Source organism: Labrus bergylta, chromosome 17, assembly GCF_963930695.1.
Source record: "Labrus bergylta chromosome 17, fLabBer1.1, whole genome shotgun sequence".
NCBI classification, from domain to species: Eukaryota; Metazoa; Chordata; class Actinopteri; order Labriformes; family Labridae; genus Labrus; species Labrus bergylta.
Window position 1 is genome coordinate 13,181,736 of NC_089211.1, and position 27,113 is coordinate 13,208,848.

Sequence of the window (27,113 nt, forward strand, 5' to 3'; positions counted from 1 at the left end):
CTATGGCGCTGGCTAGACCAAAACAAAAGAAGATGGTAAACAATCACATAAAACACAAGAAAGTCATGGAAAAGTAGAACACTTAAAAATATTTAATTTACTTACAAACGAATTCCTGCTCAGTTTAAACAATTCATCACTAAATTTAGATTTTTCTGTTGATCAAACCATTTGTTAGTCAACCAAGCTCTTAATATCAATGTTGTACTTTGAAACCTGTGTGACAGCAAAATTGAAGGTTATACTGCAAATTCAGGTCTGATTGTGAAGTTAGGTTTTTGTAATTCCTGGTGACTGCCACTAGATGTTACTGAGTCGCTATATTGCACATAAACAGCTAAAGTTATGATTTGGGAGCTACAGTTTTTGACTTGCTTAAAAGGACAGTTTAAATGGCTCTAACTTAGCCGTATGCAAATCCTACCACTGCAAACACATCACTTATAGTAAGAATAGTAAGTTAAGTAATACTTGCACAGGTTGTTAGTGGCTCCTTGGTTAAAGAAATTTACGTTAAGTCTAAATGTTGAAATTGAAGACAAGGAAAACCAGAATCAGAAATACTTTATTAATCCCAGGCGGGGAATTTGGTCGTAACAGTAGCTCTCAAACACAATATAGAAGTCGTAAATATAGAAATATATATATATAGGCCTATAGAATATAGAATTAAAAAAGACATATAAATATAATAAGCAGAAATAAGTACCAATGCAAATAATGTTTACATATTTGATTTAGATATATGGCTATATTCAAACTTTAGAATACAATAAATGAAATTACAATAAATGTACATACAGAGCTGTTGAATTTGTAAAAATTGTGAAAACAAGGAACATTTGCAAATACTGTTGAATGTTGAAAAGAACGACTTTGTTGAGATGTTGCAGGAAAAAGACTAATCGTAAAATATCTTATTATAAATTATGTTTTTGATTTTGCAATTTGAAAAAATCACATTGTTCAAATAAAATCGAACTAGGCTCAACCCAGACCTCTGAATGACACCCAACAGTCCAATTTATCCAGACATTTAAATTTAGATAAATAAATGACAAAGTAATTATTTACAATAGCAATACAATCTGAATATCAATAATTAGCTCCAGATGTTAACCACCAACTGACAAAATAAATAACGTGAACATTTCAGGGTGCAACAATAAACCCAGTGCAGGATGGTTATTTAGTCGTTGTCATAGATGCAATCTGAAAATAAAACAAAATGTTATTTCAAATGGTTATTTCTGTTAAACATACCGTAAAACTTCAAATAAAAGCCCATCCCAATTTACAGCCCAGGCCCTGGCCTGGTGTTGCTGCACGTTTTGACTAATAAAGGCAGCTCGCAATCCCTGTGCATTTAGTGCTGAAATAGTCAAATATAAAGAGCAAATGCAGCAAGTCCCAAGAAATAAAGATGAACTTAAACCTCTGTCCAAGAAAGACAGAATAATGCTGGAATGCGTACCAACCGTGCAGCAGGATACTCTTTTAAAAAGCTTGATCAAATTAATGATTTGTAATCTAATTTGTTTTATCAGTATCCCAAAATAACATCTTTCCCATCTTTTCTGTGCACCAGTTTTGTTTGAAAATGATTACAGGCCCGTCACGTACTGATGCCTGCCCCAAATAAAGGCAGGGTCATTTTGTAGACTGAAGTTAATAAAACCCTGGGCGATTAAAAGAAGTTTTACAGTTATCATAAAGTTCCATTGAGTTGATAGTTGAAATATAAAAGTATGGCAAACTGCCAAAAAACATACCATCTCCAATATCATCGTAGATATCTCCATCGCTGTAAACGGGAAGGAAACAATCAGTTATCAAAATATTGAAGAAGTCTCTAATTCTTAGACCCTGTGTGTATGAATGTGTGTATGTATCTGCTACTTACTCATTAACAATGTGGCTGGTCAACACATAACCGACTGTAAAATACAAACAGACAAATTAATTTTGTGGTGCAAAAAATAAAAAAAGACACGAAAAGAGTTCATATTTGAATCCTTCACACCAAGCAGCAGATACTCACACTTGCCGTCCTCGTTTCGACAGATCAGTTTGTCGTCCACAGCTTTAACCATGACGTCCAGTTTCTCTCCTGCTCTGACTTGAAGGTCTTTCCCGCCCCACTTCTTATTGTTTAACGTCGGGATTATGTTGACCTGGTACAACACCTGGATCTCCCCATCATACTGAAAAAGAAATCACATAGCCGAATAATACATTTTTAATTTACATCATTAATCCCATTACATTAATCAGAACAATATAGGCAATATTTGAATGGTCTTGGATTAAATCATTGTGTTTTAATTGTTGGTTTTTATAGATTCAGTAAATCAATTATAGATCAATTGTTTTTCGCACTGGAAATATTATATTAAAAATCTCCAGTTTTAGTGTGATCTTGGTTAAAGTAAGTTAGAGGATCAATGTAAGTGCATAAAAGACATAATGTAAAAAACAAACTTTAAACTTCTTCCTGAAGTCCTTCTCCTCTTTTTCAAACTTTTTCTGCTTCTTTGAGTCCAGCTCCTCAGTCTGTCGTTTGCTTTTAAGGGTTGGAAGGCTGCAGAGCGAACCGTGTTTGAAACAGTTTGAACACACGCGTCAAACCATGTATATGAAAATTACTGAATTATTGCATGATCATTTTATTGTAGGGCTGATTCTATTTTACCTGCTGACTGGAGGAAGGGGAGGCAAAGTTTGCGAGTCAACGTCATCGTATATCTCCTCGTCAATTGCTGCTCCCTGCTGATCTGTGATCACAAAAAGGAGAACTTTCAGACTCTTTACATTAAAATATTTTCATAAGGGTGCAAATAAAGCTGAGTAGGTTAAACAACTTGATCATTAGCTTTAAAGGACATGAAGAGACTAATTGGGGGACATTGTATTTTGGCAATAAACCTTTTGTTTATTCATTTAGAGCTGTAAAAACATTTCTTGTTATAAATACAATGCTTCGGGTTTTTGAGTGGTAGTGGTATAAAACAGAGATGGTATAATGGGTCAATGATTCTATTCCATAAGAGAAAAACAAGTAGAGAAGATGCACAGATATCCAGAGGATCCTAGTTATTGCAAACTTACAAATCTAAAATGTGCTTGCATTAGCTGACATAAATCTCTGTTTCTATCAGACTGTGTGAAGCTGCAGCAGCAAAACTGCTGTGTGTATTGAATGAGTAAGAATGTGATTACACATAGCCTATTCATACACAGTGAAACACGTAACTCAAATGGCAAGGATTCAAATCAGCACATTTATATATCATTTCAAACTGATAACTAGTGTCCTTTTTCATGTATTTTCCATCCATGTAAGTATTTTGACTGTGGGTGATACCTGCGTTCCCCTCTGCAGTGAACTGGCTGGGTGGAGGCACTCTGGCACAACAGAAGAAAAATGATTAAAAAGTGACATCATTTATATCACAACAGTGTTATCAATAGATGGTAGTTACTGATTAAAGATTGTAAGCAGCCAAAATCAATGATAAAGTGTAACATGATATTATAATCAGTGTTGTTAAAGTATGCTTTCTGACGGTGTTAGCACAGGATGTCCTGATTTGTGATTAGCCGACAGTCATGCATTAATTACAAACATGCAAATTACTTTATTAATATGAATATTAGTGAAATCACAGTTCATCTGCATTGATGTAATTACAGGAACTACATTTAGATTTTAATTAGTAATTTCACATCCTGCAGTGATTTTCAGTAAGATGAAAAGTGTTGAAACTGATGGGAGAAAAAATTTATTCAAAAAAGCAAATGAATGTGAGAGTAATTAGGGATTAAATTAGTGGCAGTAGATCTGTGATCAGTCTTACTACAGAGTGTATTTTACACTTTAGTGCTGACAGGGCGTTTACTCCGCTCGAACATCCGCAGGAAGCCTCGAGGCTTTGTAGGAGAAGACCTGGGATCCAGGGGACTAGAGAGCCAACTGAGGGTTAAAACCTTACCATCTAGCCTTCTGCATCAAGCTTTTGCATTCACTGTTTGTTTTTAAAGCTCAAGCACATGAAACTCATAGGCTTGAATTCATTGAACACACATTAAATGAAACAGTTCTCACCTGACTTCCAGGTTTGGATCAATTACATCGTCATATATTTCTCCTCCATCTTCTGGTAGCGGGGGTAGGACAACTACAGGACAAAATAAAAAAAGATTTTGTAATAAGTGACATGTTATATCTCAGTCGAACAACTATGACATTATCTGAATACTGTAACTGTATATAATGAAATCAATCTTATTCTGTAAAATGTGGAGCATACCTCCTGGTCCTTTGAGCCCGCTAGAGAGAAAACATTTGACAAACACAAAGAAGTGATAAACAGGAGTTACATGAAGTAAACAAAGTACGAAAATAAAACTGGAAGGATTAATGATAAAATGCAAAAATTCAGTTAACATGAATATAATTTTTTTAAACATTTTGGAAATAGATTTATCGACTTCTTTGTTAGGTAAGAGCCATCCAAAAGACAAACCATTCCAACTGCATTCTCTAAATTTGACACAGGTGACATCCAGTAGGAAGTGTAATGTGTACGGTAGTACTGCATCAAACTGTTAGTTAGTATATGTTATTTGACATTCTTGGTACCTGTTGTCATGAGAGGCCACGTCGATGTCATCATATACCTCAGGGTCGTAGGCCTGCTGAGCTTTGTGATTCTTCAGCGAGTTAAAGTCAATTTCCACTGAAGTCGTTTTTACATAACCAACTGTTAGAAATAAGAGAAGAGTGAAACACTGATTTATCTTTTTCTAATTAGGGTTCTGGTGTCATTTATTGCAAGTTTGTGTACATATAAATGAAAAATAAAAATATGTACAAATTAAATAATTATTGTTTTGTATTTACAGATGGGACCTGAATAAAGGAAAAATGAGGACAAAAACATGAACTTACTGGATCCATCCTGTGTCCGACCCAGCCATTTCCCTTCTGGGTTGCCATGGACGCGGATGATGTCCAGACTGTCTCCTTGCTTCAGAGCTAGGTCGGTCTTGTTGCCTCGACAATCCACACAGGCTTTCCCTTGTTGAATCGCCTCCAGGGGACCAACCAACTAACACACAAATATGTAAAAACACATTACATAAGCAGAGAAAACAATTATGCAACCAATGACATGAAGAGCAGCCAAAGTGAAGTCATTAGGTCTGACAACATATGGATTTTACAGGCCTTGGAAAGAAGGGGAAACTGCAACATGCTGTTGTGTACACAGAGAAAGTCTATTACCTAGACTCATATGAGTAAATGAATACCTTTCTATTGTCTGTCATATAAATATGAAGTCTGAGCAAGTGGATGCTAAGCTTAGCTTGGCTTAGCTTTGTTTAGCTAAGCTTAGAACAAATGTTTGATATAGGTGTAAACAGCTTATGAACATATAAATAAGAATTCTTGTTTTTAATGTGACAGACCTGTTTTTGCTGACACATTAACTTCCCGTTAAAAGCAGCAGTTGACACAGTATTTCAGCTAAATCAATCTACACAGTTAGCAGATAGAATGTCAAGATGTTCCTCTGACGTTGTATCAGCTTTAGCTGAGAGTTTCTTTTTATTTACTTACTTTGAATTTCTTTCTTGCATCTTGTTCCTTCTTCTCACGTTCCTTCTGCTCTTTCCTCTCAGCCTCCAGACGTTTCTTCTCCTCTTTATCCTCTTTCTCTTTCGTCTTTTCTAGTTTCTGTTCAACTGCTTCCCTGTTTTTTTATATATAGAGAGAGAAAGAGTGCACCACAAGTAGGATTAGACAGACTGCAAGATCCAGTATCACTGGTTTATAGAATGGGCTGAACAGTGGTAAAACAAAGAATTTACACCAGCATAAAAAGTTTATTTAGCTGATTTTATGTTCAGATTTATGTCTGAATATTTTAGCCAAAGTCCAGGTTTTCTTAGATCAAAAACACGAATAATAACTGAACATAAGTAAATACACCTTATGATTGGGAACTAGTGCAGCAAGGACCTGATTTCCACTGAAAAGCTTTTCAGATTTAATTTTGGGTGATGCCAGGGTGCATTATTAGTTGAATCACAAAAAGCAAAAGTTTCTCTTCCTTTCTATTTCTGTTATAATAAGTACACCCTACTACTAAAAAATGACCTCTTGTAGTGTCCTTAAACATCCACCAGAGAGTAGTGTTGGTCTAGGCTGACATTAATGCAGCTGACCTGTGACCTCAATATAGTACACATGTATGGATGGAGTGAAAGCACACAATTAAAGACAGGGCTGCTACATTAACAGGCCTCTACATTTAAAGACAGGGCTTAAACTGTGACGAGTCGAGGAAGAACGGTCTCTCACCATCGTTCATCAAGATCCTCATACATCTCTCCATCATCACTGACACTTTCCACCTGGGCCAGAGAAATCGTGAATCAAATCAGTGATCAGTTCGGTCAGTTTATTGAGTTTACAGTATAAATCAACCGATAACGATTTGATTGTAAATGGATTAAACAACTTCAGTGTAGTCATGTGAGTGAGAGTATTTCAGCATGACTCACCTTTGCCTTCTGACTTGGATGGCCTAAATAGACACAAGAAATCCACATTACAAGAACATATGATGGTAAATGGACTTGAGCTTATATAGCGCTTTTCTAGTCTTCAGACTACTCAAAGCGCTTTTACACCATGATCTTTTTTTAATCGCTACAACATTCTTACACATAGAATAAAGCTATGTCTCCTAAGCTAAACTATTGATAAAAGTAACAGTGTTGGCAAAAGCATGAACCTTAAAGAAGGAAACAAATGGGAAAAAGTAGGAATGAGTACTGCTTAGATATGATAACTGATATAGTTCCTGTTCTGTGTGTATTCTAAAATGAAGATATGGAACAAGCTTCAACATCACTTAATCGTATTGTGTCTTCCTGTGCTAAAATGCATACTAAAAATACAAGCCTTGTGGTTGTTACGAACCTGTAGATGATGGTAGAGGAGGAGGGGGAGGGCTGCTGAATTCATCAACATCATCATAGAAGTCATCTTGCTGAGCCCTGAAAGGGAAAGTCAGGATGTTAGTTTATTGGAGCAGCTTTATCCAAAAAAAGAAACTTACAGCATTTATCGTCGATTGATTTGTAAGGGTGTTTGTCATGACTGATTTGACTTACATGGCTCCAGGATGACGTGGAGGCAGACTAGGAAGTGCAGGCTGTGGAGGTTGAGTTGGGGTCACATGGTTACTATTGTTACTGGGGTGAGAGGTCGGGATGAGGGGTTTCTTAAAGGTGCCAGGACCTGTGACAAAAAAAACACATGGTGTTCAAGTAATAATGTGGAATGTCCTTTTAAGCAGACTAGCTCTCTCATTTAAGTATTTATTTGTCTATATATTTATAAATTGATTGACAATTTTCTCACTCCCAATAAGGGAAACAGGGTCGATTGCCAATGAGGCATTTCTTTCTCCTAAAATAATGAGACAACATCAAAATACTCTCTGGCAAATTAAAGACCTGCATTTGAAATATTAGGTACAAAAACTTTTAAGAAGAACTGTTAGAGTCATGAAAAAGGGAGCATTGTGGAGAAGAATGATTCATGATGTATCTTGTTAATGTGTTGTATTATTATCAGGGATGCATGATAACGTGAGCATGGCAGAGGGGGAGCTTATTTTTATATTTATACTGTTCAATTTGTATTAAATAGAACTATATCTTGAAAGCACATCATTCGTTTTCAACCATAGTAAAAAGTATAAGTGTATAAGCACCTCTGATGTGCAGTGAAGTAAAAATATAAAGTAAACTCAATGGATACATTTCAGTAAGTAACTCGAAGTTGTACTCAAGTACTACTACTACTCTTTTTTTCTTGGAGAATAAAATTAAGTAAAGCATAGTATCCACAAAAGATAATTGCACAAAGTATGGGAACCAACATTTTGAAATGCTAAAAAAACACATTGCTTCAGAACTCATCACAAAATGTAGTTAGAATTTTTTTTTTTGAAGTGCACTAACCAATAACCAAAATAGGTATCGACCTCAAAAAAGTAACCTTTACTTTCTGTTCATATTTCACCACATGTTTTCAGCTAAATGGCGATAAGATCAGATGAGCTTTGGGCCTATAGACAGAGTCTCTCACTAGACACTCTCCCTGTTTACTTACTTCCCCATGTGATGAAACAGACTCAGCTGTCAGAGTGATGGGGGGGGAGAGAGAGAGAGAGAAACTGGTCAGGGAACTTGTCCAGGGGAAATGCGGAACCAAAAGTGTTTTTGTTCATTTAATCTTTCATCTGCGGCTCTGAACAAATGTACAGCCTCTCCTTCTTAAACTGCACTTTGTTTGTACAAAATGCTAATTCAGGGCAGGGCAGTGTAAAAAAGAGGACTTATTTTACAACGGGAAGTTGTTGTCTGCTTGTGAGTGAACCAAAGCGAATTTAATGAAATTGCTCATCTCACTGTGACCACAGTTAGTTGTGAAGCAACCCTTTTCGCACCTCCGACATGCTTTCACACAAAGTATGCCTGAGAAACCTACTTGTTTGACAGACTTTGACCAGGCCTGCACATGTACCCTATTTTTCTTTAACAGCATCATCTGATCAGCTCCTGGCTCATCTAAAAGTTTATTATGTAACTTTTTTTTGTTTTGCTTGTTCATGTGGAAAAATCATACTGTTGTCTTATTTGAATTGGTGTATTTGTTGCACATTGATTAGAAGCAGAGGAACACACTCATACATATCATACAAAATGGAAAACAAATGGTGTAAATGCAGCCAGAAATAGTGAAAGTATTCTTGCCTGCAGGGCCCCATGTGTGTCCCAACAAAGTGTCAGACCTTCTCTTCTAAAACTCAGCTGCTCTCTCACACACTTTTTGTCAGCTGTTTGTAAGTAAAGTCACTTGTTCTATTCAGCAAGTTGGAACGACTATATACTATATATATACTTTTTTTTTTTTTTTAAGGGTTTTTCTCTACACCATTTAACTTCCATTTATTATTTGGAAAAAGCTGTTGTGTTTGATAATTTATCAAACAGGTTAGGATTCATTTATTTTTGCACCAAAGACCTGAAAAATGTGTCAACCAAATAGTACAATCCAAGCTCTCGATTAATCAGTAACCTATAACGTATAGCCATTCAGAAACTCTGAGGTCATGAGTTCATATTTTTTCATTTAAAAACCCAAACTTTGCCTACATATCCTTAAAAAATGTTGAACTCTACACTTCTTTGCCGGTTTAGAACGGAGCTTTTTACTGCCTGCAAAGTATAAATCAGGAAGTGAGTTTTCTGTCACCCTAAAAGTGTGACAACATGCTGTTAAAAGTTTGAATCTTCTTTTTTTGTTTCAGGGGTGTTTTAGAATAATTGAAGGAAGAGCGACTTGCACTCTATTTTCAGTGATAAAATGATGCTGATAACACAAAACAATGTTTGTTCATTAGTATTTAACAATGTCTAGCTTCAAACAATGAATCTGATTGGATGGAGCTAAATAAGGTATAAATATGTAAAAGTGATAATTTTTTAGGTTCTTCTGTTAAACTGAATATCAGCACTTTGAGATTGTCTTGGTCAATCAGCCTGTAACCTCAAATGTCACATGTTCTGCAAAATACACTTTACCATGTTTTGTCGAACACTAATATGTATCCCTAGCCTCTCTCCTAAATTATGAGAAAAGTCCATCCTTACATCTTTTACCTGCTCCAGAAAAACCGGCCGTTTGGAGATTTTCCCTGTGTGACATCACCAAAGGGCAGTAACCCCTCCCCTGCCTTCTCCCCGTGGCATAGTGAAAGAAAGCCCACGCCACCCAAGCCCTTCCAGAGGTGCGTGATCGAACACAGCTCGTTTGCATTTAAAGCTTTATACACAGAAACAGCCTGTTCTGAGCAGGGCTGAACTTGACTATTTTATAGGCATGCTAAAATGCAGGATCGGAGTGATTTTTGGCAAGAAACTTCACAGATATGTTTCAGGGACATCCAAGACTTATTTAAACTTGTGGATAAGGAGTATATATGAGACCTTTAAGTATATTAACCAACCACAGCTGTGTGTATATTTAGTACAACAGCACTCCTTCCCTGTGTTATGGCATCTCATTTAAACAAACAAAGCTGTAACACAAACTCCAACCTACCATCATTTAGGGCCTCAGCACCTCTTTTAAAGTTCTCCAGGTTGACTTGGGGGGGTCGGTTAGGCTTTGCAGGAGCATGGCCCAAGGCTAAGCTGTTGGGGAGGGGGTTACGCTTTGGGCCTGAAGTAGCATCACCTTTAACCCTGGTGGTCTGAAGTGAGGTCTGAGATGGCTTCTTAATGCTGGGTTTTTTACTAGCTAGAGGTTTGGGAGGTGGGGTGGAGTTAGTGGCAGCAAGGGGTGGCTTCTTGGCTCCATCTATTTTCACGTCGCTATCAGGCGGGTCAGTCTTCTCCTTCTCCTTGTTGAACATATTCTGAGCATTCCTGAAGTTGGAAGGGGGCTTCATATCAGAGTTTGGCAAAGTAGGCTTATTTGCTGGGTCCACGTTGGATCCCACGGTCTCTTCATTGTGCTGCCGTAACTTTCCAAAGCTGCTGCTCGGTTTTTGCTGTAAAGGAAGTTTGTGTGGTGCGGAACTGGTTACACCTCCTGCGCTGTCTTCTTTGAGCCAGTTGGGCTTGGAGACCACTGCTGTGGAGGGTTTAGGAAAGGTGGGTTTGGAGTCAGACATGGTGTGGCTGAGGGAGGGCTTGTTGAAAGGAGGCTTCTGAAGAGTGCCTTTACTTTCAGAGGCCTGTGAAATAGGCGTTTTAAAGGGTACATGCTGTTTACTACCAATAAAAGGTTTGCTACTGGTGTTGGTGTTGTCCTGGTTGCTTCCGAACCGGCTAGCCAGGACTTTAGGTTTGTGTGGTTCATGTGCGTCTGTGTCACTCTTAGACGAAGCGGTACTTTTCAGATAAGAAGGAGGTTTAGGAGGGACATTTATCGCACCGCTTGAAAGGCTTTCCAGGTGAGGTTTCTTTGTCGGTATGGTTGGGCCAAAGGAGAGGGTGGGGTGCAGGGGTTTTTTGGGATGGCCCGTCGTTGTGGAGGAAGTTTCGTCAGCGCTGGCTTCACCTGCCTGGAAGCGAGCCATCATGGCCTTTACATCACTCTTGGTAAATGGAGAGAATAGATCAGAATAACAGTTAATTACCAGAATACATAACCAGATTTAGATTTAAGATGTGCTATGCATACTTCTAGAAATTAAAGATTCTAATGCAGACAGACATCCGACAACAGATAAGAAAATGCTGGCCAAAGATTAAGAGGAATTAAAGACACAAGGTGCAAGGCCTTTCCTTTACTTATTTTTACACTTCTAATCAAGTCGATGCAACTCCCACGCTCTGTGGTAACTTTTCTTTTTTCTGGAAGCCACTCACCAACCATATGAAACTAATTTCAGGCAACTACACACGAAGCTGCTGAGGAGGTTCAGGATGTCTGCTTATTACAGGCTTTGTGGTAAATTGTCCTTAAACCAAGAAGCTTTTTTACTCAGTTTAATATAGATGACTCTTTAAGACCCTTCGTCTCAAACTAGACTTGTCAGCTAGTGGATTCGTTTTAGTTTCCTAACATTAATGTCCATCACTTATGAAACCAGGTTGGATTCAGATGAAGGTTTCACTGTATAGTTACGGAGGTATGTTAGCCAGCTGAAAGAAGGCATGAGGACATTTTCTTTTAGAATATGACACATACAGGAACAGGACAGGATCAGCATATAGACAAGAGTAACCATTTTGTCTATGTGGGCCAACAAAATCTACTCAAACTCAAAGTTTCATATATCTTCCTTAAGAAAAAGACACTTAAGCCTACGTTACTCCTACAGTGACCAGACAAGCGCCTGTTTGTGAATGTTTGTGCTTCGCTTGCTTTGTTATTTACTTTAATGCTCCTCATGTTCTTTTTTCTTTTATTTAACAGGAAAGTAAAACTCTGCCCACTTTAGTTCAGCAGAAACAATGTAATGTCTAAAATATTGTTTTATTAAAATGTAATAAAAACTCAAGAGTGAAAACATTTGACTACTGAGCAGGTGACATATGTGTAAAGGCTTTATTACTTCTCACTGTTTGTATGGCCTACCTGGCTTATCGTTTGTTATTCAAACATTGATTAATAATATACCTTTTACACATTTTCAAGGTTAGGTTAACCTTTTGTTGAGTGTTAGATGAAGAAGAGGAAGCCTGGTTTGGATTTGAATGAGCTTTAGTGAATGTTTGACAACATGTTTCGGGTTAAACTGGGGTCTAAACAGCATGCTTGGTCCGGTATCAGTCAAGTGGCGGGTTCTCAAAGTTTCCCCGTTGACTAACAAAGCAACAGCCGCACCTTTTAGCTGGAAGCTGGTTTGACCAGAGCCAGAGACACCATACCAGGAAGTAAGATATTTAGTGGAGATAATGATTATAAACACACCGCCACAGCTATTCCTACATCAGAGCAGTAATAGCGAGGGAAACTGTATAGAGGAAAGTATAAATGTACAAAATGGAGCTAAATGGGAAGTAAAACTACAGTGCACAGGAGATTCTTTGTTTCACACAGTCGCACGCAGTTATAAAAGGGTCAACAGTTACACTTACAGAAAACGAAGCAGCTGCCAGTAAGGAAAATATGTTACTTACTGTAAGCTTGAATAGTTTCACTGTTTTATATAGCCTGATATCCCACATCGTCTCTGGCTGGGAAATTTTGTCTCCCTGGCATCTTCAAATCTTTTCTCTTAAAAATGTTTGTAAATGCTTTTGGGATGAAGATGCAATCTTCACAATGCTGCCTAACAGAAATAACGTTTATGGAATCAATCAATCAATTAAAGCATTTTACTGCTTATAAAACAGACTGAAAATAATACTCATGTGTCTTTATGACCGATACATGCAAACAAGATCATCAAAGAAAGGATCGGCTGTTTCTAATATTTACCACCTGAAACTCCTGCCAAAGTGTAAATGTCATGACAAAGGGATTTACTGCACGCTGCAAAAAAGAGCATTTAATTAAAAAAATTAATATTCAATGTTTTATGCTTTCCACAGCTAAGATTTTAAATCAGCAAAGTGGTACCGCTTTGTCAAAAGGTTGTGCCAGATAGACATAAACAAATTTTTTCTCACATCTTTATATAGACCAAGTTCTTAGAGTTTACCAAACAAGTGCAAAAATTGATTGCTTAAAAGTGCAAAAACCAATTAAATCATTTATCCAAAACAGTAATTATGAGCCATATTATGCAGTTCTACTTTAAATCTATTGGAGGTTGTGTATTGACTGATTTGGGTGCAGTGTCCCTTTAATGGTGTCGGTTATATCCTTGCAATAGTGGCATAATAAAGCGTGTTAAGCCTGACATGTAACAGAGGAGAAAAAGAGGCAGGTTCACACTTCTGTTTTTTAACCACGGCAAACTAAAAATTACCTAACACCAGACATTTGCAATTACTGCTTCTCTAAATGTTTGTGCAGTTGCAATTTTGTAAAAAACCTAAAATTTTCTGTCAAGCCTAGGAAACCCCGCTTTATAATGAAGCAAAGCAGCTTAACAGAACCAATTTACCATCAGAGCAACACTCAGAATATGTTCAATAAGGCGAAGGAGAACTATGCCCTGCATGCCACATAAATTAATATAAATGAACAGGCAAAGCAACAAACTATTAAAGTCTTGATTGTTTGCAAACTGCTCCAGCCACTGTGTAGCTGAGCTAGTAGCAGCTCAAGTTGTTGTGATGTGCGTTTTCCTACAGTCTGTCCGGCATAATGAACCACAGGTGTTAACAGGGCATCAGGTGATCATCTGGCAGGTAAAGCCTGGCAGCAGAGCAGCGAGCGAGCCGGTCAGGTGCTGAATGACGATGGCCATGTCAGTCAGGCTGATGTTATGGGTTACTCTCAAATCACAAAAAAAATATTTGGTTGAGGGGACATTGGAATTGCAAAAGTATCGTTCAGTTCCTGCAATTATTGATCGTATAGTGGGCAAATTCATGGTACAAATACGATAGGTTGCATCCCTCATATTAGCTGGTTTGAATGGAGTCCAATCGCTGAATTGTATCCAATCCTAAATTCACCTGCATGCTGTCATTGGCTGGGGGAAACACCCAGAGTCAACCAAAACAAACCAAAACATCAAAATCCAGGCATCAAGTAGCAGTAGAATTGATGTTCTCTGATGGTCCCTGTTGATTCTAAGGTCATTTATTACTTTTACAAGTGCTTTTTCAGTACTGTGATGTTTTCTGAAACCAGACTGGTATCTGTCCTATATATTGTGATCTGAAAGGTATTTGTCCAGTTTATTTGTTTGTCCAGTGTTAACAACTTTTTCAAGTATTTTACTAATGAATTGGAGGTTTGAAATTGGTCTGTAGTTACTGAGTATTGAAGGATCTAAGTCATTTTTCTTCAGCAGCGGAGTAATAACGGCAAAGGAAAAATGCCGTAGAGAGGTATTTATAATGTTTACAATGTTATCGATGAGGCAGTGTGAGACAGTTTTGAAGAGTTTGGTGGGGAGAGGATCGAGGCAACAGGTGCTAGGTTTCAAATGATGAATTATTTCCTCTACATTTAGTTGTTGTGAAGGTGTGGGAGGGGGCCCGGTTATGTGTATGTTTGAAATATCATTTCTAAGGTGGGAACTTTTTTCATAAAAGAAAACAGCAAATTCTTCACATTTGGTGTTGTGAAGAAGTTCATCAGGGATGGATTTGGATGGATTAAGCAATTTGTCAAAATAAAATAAAATAAAATATAAATGATACATTGTTTGGATTATAGTTTATCAATTGAGAAAAGAGACTATAGACTATACCCAGTATTCCTTTTTAGAAGTGCGTTAGAAATGAATAAGGTCTTCTGGTCAAAGTAAAGAGGAACCATTGTTTCTATTTCCAGTGTGATGCAAACTGGAGCTTAAGTCATCTTGCTCAATGTAGTTGAGATCAAACTAAAAACAACAACCCGAACAGTGACTTTTCCTGGTTTTGACTTTTTTTCTAAAGAAATTTGACAAAAGAGGCCTTAAATATCCAACATGTTACACATTTTAAATTAAGTCAACGCTTTGTTTAAATATCTTAGTCCTTTAAGCCCTTTAGTTATTTGAAATCTAATACGTTTTGATAAATATATATTTGTTAAATATATATGTGCACTTCTTTGTCACAAAGAAGTAGTCATGAATGCAAAAGAAATGTAATGATTCCAATGGCGTCTTTCCTATATTGAACAATTACCAAAGCCCTCCAGAGTAATTCTATGATTAAAAAAAAACTCACAGCTTTTGAATTGACATCAATGTACTGTATAACTGGAGTAACATCAAACATACTGAATCTTAAAAGTGATCTTTGAAAGAGTTTATTTGTACTCACCATGTTGAGGCTTTAATCTCTGGCCCGACTGCTCGGTCTGAATGGTTGGCGTATAGTGTGTTTGTTCAGTTAATCAGGGTGAGTTTCTGCTGCTGTCAAAGAGAGAAATACGAGGTAGTGGATGACTTAGTGACTAAGTAGAGAGTGTGAGTCTGTATGTGTGTTTGTGGGTGGATATATACACCAGCTCATGAGCGACTTCCTCTCTCAGTAGAGAGTGTGTGTTCTGTGTGAGTGTCACAGCCTCTGTTATCTGTGTGTTCAGATCTCATTGATTTGCCTATCCCTGGCTAACTCCAAGCAGTTTCCCTCTGTGCTCCAATACTAATAAAACTAAGTTTTGTTCGTCAGCAACTAATTTAGACATTGTAAATATGATATTGTTATATTGTCAATATTAATCATTAGCAGGTGAACTGTTTACATTCTACATTCTAAAATGTTTGCATGCTTATGTTTGCTTATTAAAGGGCGGCTGAAGCTGATGGGAATGTCATTGGTTTTACTCGTATTTGGTCATCAAATAAAGCTTTGCTCGATGAAGAGTAAGTGCATTGCCAAAGTCCTTAGGTTTTCACCTGTTGGGCCATTTTTATGTGGAACAGATTTAATGGAAATTCTTCCAAAAAATTGTGGAAATGTTTTACTTAAAAGCACAATTAAGAACATCCTTGTGTTGCAGTAGATAAGGGTAAGTAGCATTCATCCTTTTGGGGGCATGAATATCAATATAACATTTTAGGCAATTTTCTAAAGAACAAGTAGTAGTCCATGCCTATGACATTAAATCATGGCTAAATGGAGAAAAACAATGTTGAGGTAAGAATTTAAGTCAGTTAAATGCACTTGAAGGATTCTGGCAATCTGGTGTGTGTCATGCATCTTGACTTCCGACTGTCGACCAGATTAGGCAGGAGCATAACCAAAAAATGTTTCATCAGACAGTAGAAGGAGCCTTTGTGTATAATAGTTGTTTCTCATCTGGACGTCCTAGTTGTCTTGGTGTTATGTTGGGGTGATAAGACAAGACAGTACATGTACTGGCAATTCATTTTGTACAGTAGATTGTGTCGTGCAGACTCTCCCAGGATGCACTGGGAATAGGGCATTCATCTCGATATCCTCCACCATCCACCTTACTTAACATGACACAATATGAGACCCGATCCACCTGGCTGCCATATATTTGCATTGTGGGAGGACCATCATGCCATCATGCAAATGTAATTATTCTTTTTTTTAAAGATTTGGATTGCATAACATTATGTAGTTTCATCATTTGATATGCCTTCTTTGTGAACCTTTTAGACTGTACTACATTAGAAACACTTTTTTTTTGTTGCAAAAACACAGTATCAATTTAATCATCACCTTTCAGCTGAAGACTTTTGGATTTATTTACTCTAAACTCTGAATGTGTTTGAGAAAGTTTGGACAAAAGTGTTGCCAAAAAGCAAGACCTGCTTGGCAAATTTCTTCCTGTTTCATGGATGCTACAATCACCACATATTCAAAGAACACCATCATTTATTGAAAAAAAAAGACTTGCTTGAGTATTACCAATTATATTATTGTTCTGTGTGCCATTATTATTGCATAAACACAAAAGGTCCATGGCTTGTTATTTGGTGTCCAACATCATCTTTATAAAAAAAAATCCTCTGAGTCATGAAGGTGAGTATTGGAGGCCGTTGTTTAAAAGTTTGTTTATGTGGATATTCATGTATTTGCTGTCTCATCACAAAAATATAGATCACTCTTCTTTACTCCATTATATCTTCTTCCTCCTTCATTCATATCATTCCTCTGATCGGTGATACAAGTATGTCTCGTCCGACCCTTCATCATAACCTCCATAATGCCCCTCACCACCTCCTCCTCTCCCTCTGTCATCAGGACATTGGATCCCCAGTCTCTTCTGCAGCTTCTCCTCCTGGAGGCGGAGCTCCATGGAGTCCACCAGGTCGTAGATACTGTCCAGCGACCACATGGGTGATGGGAACCACGCTTTGACATCACTGTCTTTTCCCACAAAGACCATGCTGAAGTAGTCTTTACTGATCTTGAGCTGTTCTCTCACATTGTTGACTGCATCTCGAGTTAACGGCTCAACTTCACTCTGACTGCGGCCTAGAAGATGAAAGACAGGGGGAACAATGCAATGCAATGAGAATCTCCTAAAAACACAGTTCGGCCTTAATGTTTGACATGTTTCTGTGAAGAAATTTGGCAATAAATAAATACAGATTTCACGTTTCAGTCACCTCCAAATGCACCTGGACTTCCTCATATCACTGTGACTCACCATTTAGGGGAAATAGCTCAACAGTTCCTGATGCTTTGTCTCCTACTCCAGTTAGCTTCAACATGGCAAAGTGCCGAATACCTGTGTAAGGACACAAAATGCTTGTAACATTAATTTAGGTAACAAACAGCTTAGTGTCAGGTGGGAAACATGATATTCTAGTATGAATAATACGAAACAAATAATGTATCAAAGTACAACCTGGTCCATTTGTGTTTTGTATTATATGATGGGGACAACACAGGACTTTTAAGTGTATATCACTAGCTGCTAGCAGCTACAGGGGTTCTGAATTAGTTGACGTTACAGCCTAGCTGCTACCTAACACCATACGAATAACACAGGCTAATAAGTTACTGTTTACAGACTCATTTTACTGATGCATGATAAATGCATCAATTTGCTTATTTAGAGTGAATTTGATGCTATAAAAAAAAAAAATTGATTGATTGATTGATTGAATTGATTGATTATAACTGTTTATGACTGTTTGGCATACAGTACCTCTTTAATGTAAATAAAAACAATTTGGGAGAATAAAAAAAGGCAAGACACAACATTTGGGCTTCCCACTCTGAGCGTGACATTAGGGCAACATGGGAATATTATCTTTATCACTTTAATTTCTTTAATTAAAAACGCCTGTGCAAGTTACAAAAATGCAAGTGCAACTTGTGAAAACGGGTGCAAAAAGTAGAAAGCATGGGTTTAAAAAAAGAAATCCATGTCACCTCCTAGCTGGGCTTCGTAGAAGGGGAACCAAACTTTCTCATAACATTTCCATGTTTCACAAGAAGTACAGAGCAGACAGACAGACAGTGTAATGTTCAGGACATGTAAATGTTGTTTGTTACTGACCCAGGTGACACTCCTGTCCTCTGAGAGCAGAGAGCTGCTGTTGGAAGGAGTAATCATCCTCAGAGGGAGCAGAGATGAGCAGCAGTCTTCTCTTAGACATGAACCTAAAGAGCAGATAACACATTGTTTCAGGTTTGAATGTTTTAGTGTCAAGGCAATCAAAGTCGTAGCCTGTCCTTGAGCCATGATGTGTTCAGACACATTCATTTAGGACTTCTTGACAAAACCAAAATTTGTAAACATCAACAAATAGATTTTACAATAATGAGAGACGTGAGTACTATTACTCTGCTAAACTAGCTTTAAGCTAGCTAGCTATTATCATGAAAGGATTAAGCTTCTGCTAAGATTTATTTACCAAAATGTTAGCTCAAATTTTAGCAGCAGTTGTAACATTTAGAGGGTATTAGCCAAGGCAAGATGAGGCTATCACTAGCTATAGCTTTACAGGGTTTGAGTCAGTGGCGTCAGCTTTGTAGCTAGTTGACCTCGTTGACTTTAGCTGTGTTTTGCCTTGGTGCACAGTTAATACTGAGTTTATTGAGAATGAAACCTTTGAATTCACAAAATGATGTGGTGGGTCTGAATTGTTTCTTTTGTTTTTTTGGTGCACTGTGTTTTTTTTTCCTGTGCTGTTGTTGTGGCTTTCCCTGTGTTTTCAGAAGCTGGTTGTGGCTTCCTGGTGCTTTCACCCTCATCAGTGACTGCTTATAAACCCTGGTCGAACTCTTCCGTGCTGCCAGATTGTTTCAGCTCTTCATGTGGGCCTTCCATACATATTAATTTTTAACCCTTGTTACTGCATTTTGGCTCTTTGGAGCAGAGCAGATTCACAGTGTCAATGCATTTGTACCTGAGCAGTAAATTTTCAGCTCCAGGCGGACTGTCTTTTGAACAGACTGGAGGACTCTTCCTCTCCTTCTCTTTTTCTGAACGCCTCGAGGGAAAGTTGTCAATGAACTCAAAGAGAGCAGGACTTGATGGAGGAGCCTCAAAGACTCTCTTGGGAAAGATAAAAGCTAATTAGGCAAAAAAAAAAAGCACTAACAAACAAGTCTATTGATGGATATTTGTAGTCTCCAAACATGGGATAAGAGGAGTAGACAGTCTTACATCAGCCTTTATCTCGTAGTCTGTGATGGTCATAGAAAAGAGGTCGGATGAGGACAGGCCAAGCTCTGCTCTCAACAGAGAGATCAGTCCTGGGTCTGAGAAGTGATCTGATTGGTCACTGAGTGGAGGCTCAGACTCTGAAACGCATAACAAAGATATAAATGAACTTTTGCATAGATGCACGGCAGGCAGACACAGTAACGGGCAAAATATCACGCACAACTAAGATGTGTTGTCTGCTAAAGCGCCAAGCAACACCATGGTTTTAGTTCCCTATAGCGCCACATCACAGTGTCGCTATAGGTGTAAATGCTGTTTTCTATTAATACAGATGCTCCTTAGAAGCATTTCAAGACACCTCAAAACAGTTACATAAGAATTTCTAAAGAACATTTTGAAGGGAGTTGGAGAAGCAACAAAAAATCATATAGTAAAGTATTATCCTTGCTACAACGAATCAAAGAGAGTAATTCACAGTTTCAGGCTGTTGAACTTCACAGTGGCTGAACCTCTGCTGCTGTAACTATGAATGCATCATATTTGCATTTGGTCACGCCTTAATGAAATATACAATGTTTTCCTTTACTCCTGTACTTTAAAAAAAGAAATACCTGCAAACTTTCCCAGTTACTCGAAACCCCTCTGGTGAAAACCTAACCAAATCTTTATAGGGTGCAAATATTAAAAAAAACAACAATGTACACAAAGGCATAGATGTATTAAGCACTTTCTACCAAGCTGATGGTGTTGCAGTGAAAGCATGGCTTCCTTTCCTTCACCCACAACGGTTGCCACGGTGACCTTCCTGATAGCGAGGCCACAGTGTTGCTTCTCGTTCTCCTCTTTCTGCTGCAGGTACAATGTTGCATCTCTACTGGGTGAAGAGATCAACTACCACCAGTACAACATAAACACACAGATCAATTACTCCAAATACATGATAGGACGGTGCTGGTCAGATGCAGATACATTGATTTAGATTTGGGATAAAGGTCAAAAGAAAATGTGAAAATACTCACCATTAATCTTCTTGTCCCCTTAAAGCTGTCCATAAACTCCTTCAGGGCTGTTTTATCCTTCTCACTGGCCTCTCTGTTGGACTTTTTACCTCTTCCTTTCCCTTTCTTCCCTTTCTTCCCTTTGCCCTTTTTCTTGGAGCCTTGTTTTTCCTGTGTGTCTTCCTTTACATTGAGCTCTTTTATATCTTCACTGTTTTTCCCTCCTTGTCTTTTCTTTCCTTCTTCTGCAGTGGAGTCTGGCCTGAAGTAGAGAAGAAAAAGACTTTGATGTTCCTCCAGTTCTAAAAAAATCTGAGCGGTTTCAGTGAAATCAATCAAACATCCACACTGTCTGCTGTGCTTGAAAAAAAAAAGAAAAAACGAAAGCTGACTAGCACCTGTTTTTTTTCACTTCCTCCCTGCTCTTTGACACAGATGGAGGGCTGAGAACCTTTTCCTGTCCTTTAGATGTGGCTCCACCACTGCTTGTGACCTTTCCCCTCGCGGAACCCACAGCAGGCACTTTGCGGATCACAAACCTAGACCGTCCACTCAGTATATCCTGGATCTTACTTTTCAGAGCAGCTTTTTTGTCCAGGGGAGGTTTTCTTTGTAAAGGGACAACAGAGGTCACATTTCCTCTCCTCTGAGGGCTGAGCACCATCTTCCTCATTTTCTTCCTTGACACAACCTTCTTCTTAGCTGTTTTACACCTGAAAAAAAGTCCAACCAAGTTGTGTATATATATTTTTCATTACATCAACCTAAAAAAAACACCTTATCCCAATTGTACATGAATACCCTAAGTTTTAATAATAGATCCAAGATAGATTGGCCCTAAATTATAGTACTCAAAACTTACACTTGAACTACACTCAAAGACTGTAGTGGACATATCCTATTAGTTTACAAAACTAAGCCAATGTAGGGATTTTTTAAAACTGTAATCTTTTCAATGTCCAGCAGGGGATAACACATTGTGACCAAACTTAGTCCCATTGTAAGGAAGCTGATGAAAAAATGACATAGTTCGTAAGCTGATGTATTACTTATTATTTTTAAAGGACTTTCTGGCTCATTTTGCAAATAACAGTCGCAATAAATTCCCCATAAAGTGAAAACGCATTTACTCAGTTTTAATCCAGCGTTCCTGAGATAAATATTTGTTTTTCTTCCATTATTTGCCAAATAAATTTCAATAAAGCATTATCTGAATGTTCTTTCATCATAACAACTTTATTTTCTTTTCCTATAAAACTTTTCAGTTTTCTGATGACTCATTATGCACTCAGGAGCGTTTACTCATTTTTGGACTTATAAAAAAGTTTTGTCTCAGCTAACAATTTTGTCTAAGCTAACAATCCAATTAAATTTATCCAAGCGTCATCTCCCGCCCTCTATCTTGTGATTGGTTCTATACTGTTTCAGTTGGAAACACATCACGACACAAGGGTTAGATACTCACGATGTTCCGTTTCATGGGGACTTCACATTAAAATTGATGATAATACAGTGTCCTTAGGGGTGTAGCTACAAAGTTGTCCTATAATATCGTCATGTCAGGATGGAAAAACCAAGATGGCGATTGTCAAATTGCTAAAATTGAAGCACCAAAATGTAATCTGCATCCACTTCTTTAATATGCTGCTTGACCAAGACCCTCTTGTAAATGAGATTGTTTAACTCATTTAATGTTTTTTCCTGGTTGAATAAACTTTATAAAAAGGAATAATAACATTTCAATTACTGTTCATGATAACACAAAAAAAAACACGATAGCAATGCACAATACTGATACCACTTTAGTGTTTTGCAGTTTTTCTCACTTTGCTTATATAAAACACGCAACTGCTATTGATATTCAACTGAATAGACTTCCTCTGTTTTCATTTAGCACATGACACTGTTGCATTATGGGACCTTAAGTTGGATCCTTTTCTTGTCATCTTCTCCAGCTTTCTGACGGGGAACTGATCGATGAGCTCCAAAATGGCCTCAACACGGACCGCATAAGGGAAGCGCTCACTGACCCGAAGGTTCTTCTTCAGAACCAGCATGGTGAACCCTTCCTCCTGAAACAGTTGATGTAGCAAGGCAAACAGTTAAGGCAGCTACAGCTAATATGAGAAAGTAAAGAAACTTCAGTATCCTGTGGAAAGATTAACTTGGTGTACCTGGTTTGTAAGATCCAGATAGTGAAGCAGTTTGGTGACTGTGTCAGGGTCCAGGCTCTCTACTGTGGCATCGCCTTGGAAAGTGGTTTTCTGGATGCAACCTTCCATCATGGCGTTCTGGATGATGGTGATGATGAATGTGTCTCTTTCTGCTAGACGACAGTTCAGCTCTTTCTGAGAGAAACACAGACACAGAAAGACTTACAGCTAAGAACGAAATAATGATGTTTTGTAATATCCCTGTGAGATATTAAATAGGATCAGTACCTGCTCCATGTCTTCCAGCTGTTTCTCCATCATACGGAGGTAGTGGTCATTGTGAGACGGGGCTGTTATCAGCCACAAGCGTTTTTTACCTACATGAGAAGAAGCATAGAGGTACTCTTAAGTAGAAGAACAGACAAAAAAGACAAATAAGCTCACCATTATTGCGCCTTGCCTGCAAAGTCTGCAAGAAAATCCAGCTCCGGCCCCAGGCTCGATGACGGCTCTCGAGCTCCTCTGTTGTCTCCATGTTCTCCGTCTTCATCAAATCCCAGCCCCTGCTCTATTCCTGGAGGGAGATCTGAGTAGTCTCCCCACTCTCTCACATTTGGATCCAGCTGATCCTTGGGCTTGCCGCGACTGATGCCCTGCCAGGCAGTGAGCAAACTCGGGTAGCTGAGACTCCACAGGGTAGCAAACAACAACAGAGGCAAGTGCGAGTGATAGAAGTAAAACATCCTTACTGACACGAGCGAGCAGTTGTTAGGTTTGTCAATCAGCAGGATCTGTTCAGCAGCTCACAAAGAATGCATGTGTGCAGCGTTGTGTTTGACACCCTTATGGCTGCAGGGTTGCATCTGCGGCAGACAGGATGCATTCACCAGGTGTTTAAAAGAAGCTCCAGATTGTCGGTCACAAACCGTCCAGCGGAGAAACCTCCATACTTTAAATCCAAACTCAAGAATGAAGCATTCTGCGGCCTAAAGTATGCAGGTGGACCGTATCTGGAATCATGAATCTTTGAGGTAAAAAGACAGAAAAGACTGCAGTGATGTTAACCCCTCTCACCAGCAGAGAGAGTCTGAGGCTGAGGCTTTTTCCCTCTTTGCAAACACACACACGGTCCTGGTTCACATTATACCCTGGGCTTGTTAACCGGAAACTCCTGGAATTCACTTCAACTTCAAAGCTCTTTCTTGCTGGAAAATCCACCCCCCATTCCCTTGCTCCCTCCCTCTCTCTCTCTCTCTCTCTCATTCTCTGTCTCCACACACATGCCTCTATGACTTCTGTATTGCGAAAGTACAACATACTCACATGCAGAATATTAAATGCACTTGGAAACATCGTTTTACCCATGTGCGTTTGTGTGCACGCACACGTAAAAACTCATTGTTGCATAATATCAATTAGACAGTTTGGGTGAGTTTGAGGACAACCACCCTACTGTGTCTTTGATCGACCCAATGAAACCCCACCTGTTTTAAGGGTGCTGTGAAGCTGACCCTGACCTCTGACCCTGAAAAAAAGAGCAAGTGAAGAGACAATATTCCTTCAGACGTCAGTGAAATGTCAGATTACTGTAGCGGTTTTATAAAATCTGGTGACATATGATTCCACTTGACAGTTTTGATTCTAACATGTGTTACTATTTTAACCAGACAAGCACTGACCTGATATAATGAAAAGAAAAACCGCAGGTTGCCTCACACATGTTGAGGAAGAAACTCTCAGAAAGAAGGGTGAAAAAATGATTCCTGAAAAAGTGTTGCTGGAATGTGGGCGATAAGAATGAGTTTGGTTTAAAGCTAATCATTTAACAGGAGTTAAAGCTTTGTTAGATAGGGGAATTGTCAGCAGCCATAAATTACTCAGACAGGCCATCAGACACTGCAGTTAAAGTTCAGACCAGTTCAAAGTTGTAATTGGGAGGGTTAGGGTTGTGACCCTCAGGCGAGTTAACCAGGCATACTTCACGTCTGAAGAAGAGGTATTTATCCCACCTATTACCACTTCAGAAATGCTCTGCCAACACAAACCATAAGCACACAGAACCAAAGCCTGAAACTGCTCTTTTATCATTTAATGCTTAAAGGCAGGATTGGTCATTTTCTCCAGATACACTTTTTGAGATTTTGGTTGAAATTGTCTTGAAAGGTTCTGACAGAAATTGATTATTTATGTGCTCTGAAGTCCATCATCTGTAGCAGTTGTAAGCCTGTAAAAGCTTTGACCAATGTCTGCTACGAGGGACCAATCTGATGAACCAATCACGTCTCCCTGTCTCCCTGCTCTTTCTCTACCTCTTGCGTGCATGAGCCCAAACTCAAAGCGCGTCACCGATGACGAGTTTATACTGCGACTTTGTCGTTGGCCATTATGTACAATAGTCACTGTACTGTATTATGATAAAGTTTAGTGTTTACTTACCGCTGAATGGGCACTCTGAGGGAATTCTGCTTTCAAAATCATGCTAGTTTTCGAAAATACAGTTTAAATTGATTTGATTTCTACCTATGATGAGCCCTTAAATGGTCCTTCTAACGGTTGATGCAAGTCTGACGCCACAACTCTGACAACCTTGCCTGTTGTAAACATACGCGACAGTATCAAATTCAAACTTTAAAAACAATCCTTTTAAAATTGCATTTAATCATAAAAATGTGGAACTGAATATTATGAAAAAAATCAATTTTAGTTGCTTGTTGTAGAGGTTATCTCTTAAACACTAAAATGTTCAAAATAAATATCAGGATACAATTACTCTGAATTAAAGCAGAACCTTCATTTCAATGTGTTATACCAAAAGAAGAATCTCTGGCCACAGACATAAACCAAAACGATTAAGTCATGGAGAAAAATCATATAGACAAGAGAATAAGACATGATATTATGTTTTTATATTTTTTCTTACCTGAGGATGAGTCAAAAGTCCAGATCTAATGGTTCTGGATCTACACCAGTCCTTGCTGGACATAATGTTGAACTGCTGTCAGTGGAAAAGTTGTTTCTGTGATATTAAAGAAGGTATCAAATAAATGATGAAGGATGCATGAGCACATGTGGCCACAGGGAGAAAGAAGATGTTTTTTTTAGAAGTAAAGTAAGATATTGCTGAGACCTTATAAACCGACAAAAAAAATGTACAACTCTTTTGACAAAAGATTCCACGTTTCATGACAGCCCCATGAAATACCGTTTATCTCAGGGGTTTCTGTCTACTAAACAATGTAGAGCAACAGGTTTTTCTGTCAAATATCTTCTTCAACCTCCTTCCTGAACCCTAATGTGACATGTGTTCTTTGTTAAATGTATAGTTTTGAATATAAGAAGAAGTCGAAATGAGTGGATAAAGGGGAGAAAAAGAAAATCAAAGACATGTGGGCAAAGCCATTGTAATTAGAAGAGCTGTTTTTGGGGAGAAAAGCTGAAATGAGAACCAGCCGTAGCAACAATGCATTCCTCTCTATGAAAATGATAAAGAGAACCAGATGACCAGTGTGTGTCTGAGAGAGCATAGATAGGCTAGTTTATGAATGTATACTGTAATTAAATGGAGGTGTTGGCTCAGAATGTGAAGATAAGAAAATAAGTTATTGCAATAGCACAGAATCAATGTTGATATGTATACTTAGCAAAGAATTAAAGGTAAAATAAATCAAAACTATCTTCAAAGTGTCTCTGGTAAAGATATTTCTGACATCAAATTCACACAGAAACACAAACAGGTGCAATCCTAAACCTAAAACATGGATTATAATCTGCTACATTTATCAAATCGGTTTCTCATTTGCAGGATAAAATGTCATTTAAATTAAACAACAAATTGATGAAAATAACGTCGTCGTATGATACAAAACTCTATGAAAGAGCACCTCTTAGTAGACACGTGTAAGTAATGCAGCACATGTTCTAACAGTGCTGTTCATGTAAGGTGAAAAATAATTGATTTGTCCATGAAGAAGTCATGGAGGGTGCATGAGTTCAACAAAAGGTAACATCCCTGCAGTTAAATGATGTTGGTTGTGTCATACTTCCTCGATTGGGAAACAATGATACTGTAGATCATATTGTGCATTTCTTAATGTACTGTTGTTTTTTTATTTAAAATACATGTGAAATCATCGATTCCAGTATCCTGTATCCCACATGTGTTTGTAATAACATGATGCTTTTGTTTAAACATCTAGCCTTTACATCGGTCCAAAG

At 38.2% G+C, this 27,113-nt stretch overlaps 2 protein-coding genes across 3 annotated transcripts; both read right to left on the reverse strand.

Annotated features, from left to right (window-relative positions):
* Positions 1–549: 549 nt before the first annotated feature.
* On the reverse strand, positions 550–15,630 carry fyb1b (FYN binding protein 1 b). 2 transcript variants are annotated; one of them, XM_020629936.3, is made up of 19 exons: positions 15,472–15,630; positions 10,187–11,186; positions 7,186–7,312; positions 6,992–7,068; positions 6,571–6,593; positions 6,368–6,420; positions 5,624–5,756; positions 4,952–5,111; positions 4,643–4,763; positions 4,311–4,330; positions 4,106–4,178; positions 3,875–3,961; positions 3,365–3,405; positions 2,693–2,774; positions 2,482–2,581; positions 2,042–2,204; positions 1,904–1,937; positions 1,773–1,804; positions 550–1,212 (listed from the first exon to the last, which is right to left on the reverse strand). In XM_020629936.3, exons 1-19 carry the CDS (start codon positions 15,472–15,474, stop codon positions 1,190–1,192), a joined length of 2,352 nt encoding a protein of 783 aa, XP_020485592.2. In that variant the 5' UTR covers positions 15,475–15,630; the 3' UTR covers positions 550–1,189. The 2 variants fall into 2 exon arrangements, with proteins under 2 accessions (XP_020485592.2, XP_020485593.2); XM_020629937.3 differs by lacking the exon at positions 3,875–3,961.
* A 1,250-nt stretch (positions 15,631–16,880) lies between these two features.
* On the reverse strand, positions 16,881–24,055 carry ccdc80l2 (coiled-coil domain containing 80 like 2). The gene is made up of 12 exons (XM_020629917.3): positions 23,359–24,055; positions 23,187–23,275; positions 22,920–23,093; positions 22,666–22,817; positions 21,144–21,458; positions 20,767–21,007; positions 20,482–20,638; positions 19,748–19,884; positions 19,488–19,636; positions 18,635–18,738; positions 17,777–17,857; positions 16,881–17,601 (listed from the first exon to the last, which is right to left on the reverse strand). The coding sequence occupies exons 1-12, from the start codon at positions 23,639–23,641 to the stop codon at positions 17,270–17,272; spliced, it is 2,214 nt and encodes a 737-aa protein (XP_020485573.2). The 5' UTR covers positions 23,642–24,055; the 3' UTR covers positions 16,881–17,269.
* Between the last annotated feature and the right edge of the window lie 3,058 nt (positions 24,056–27,113).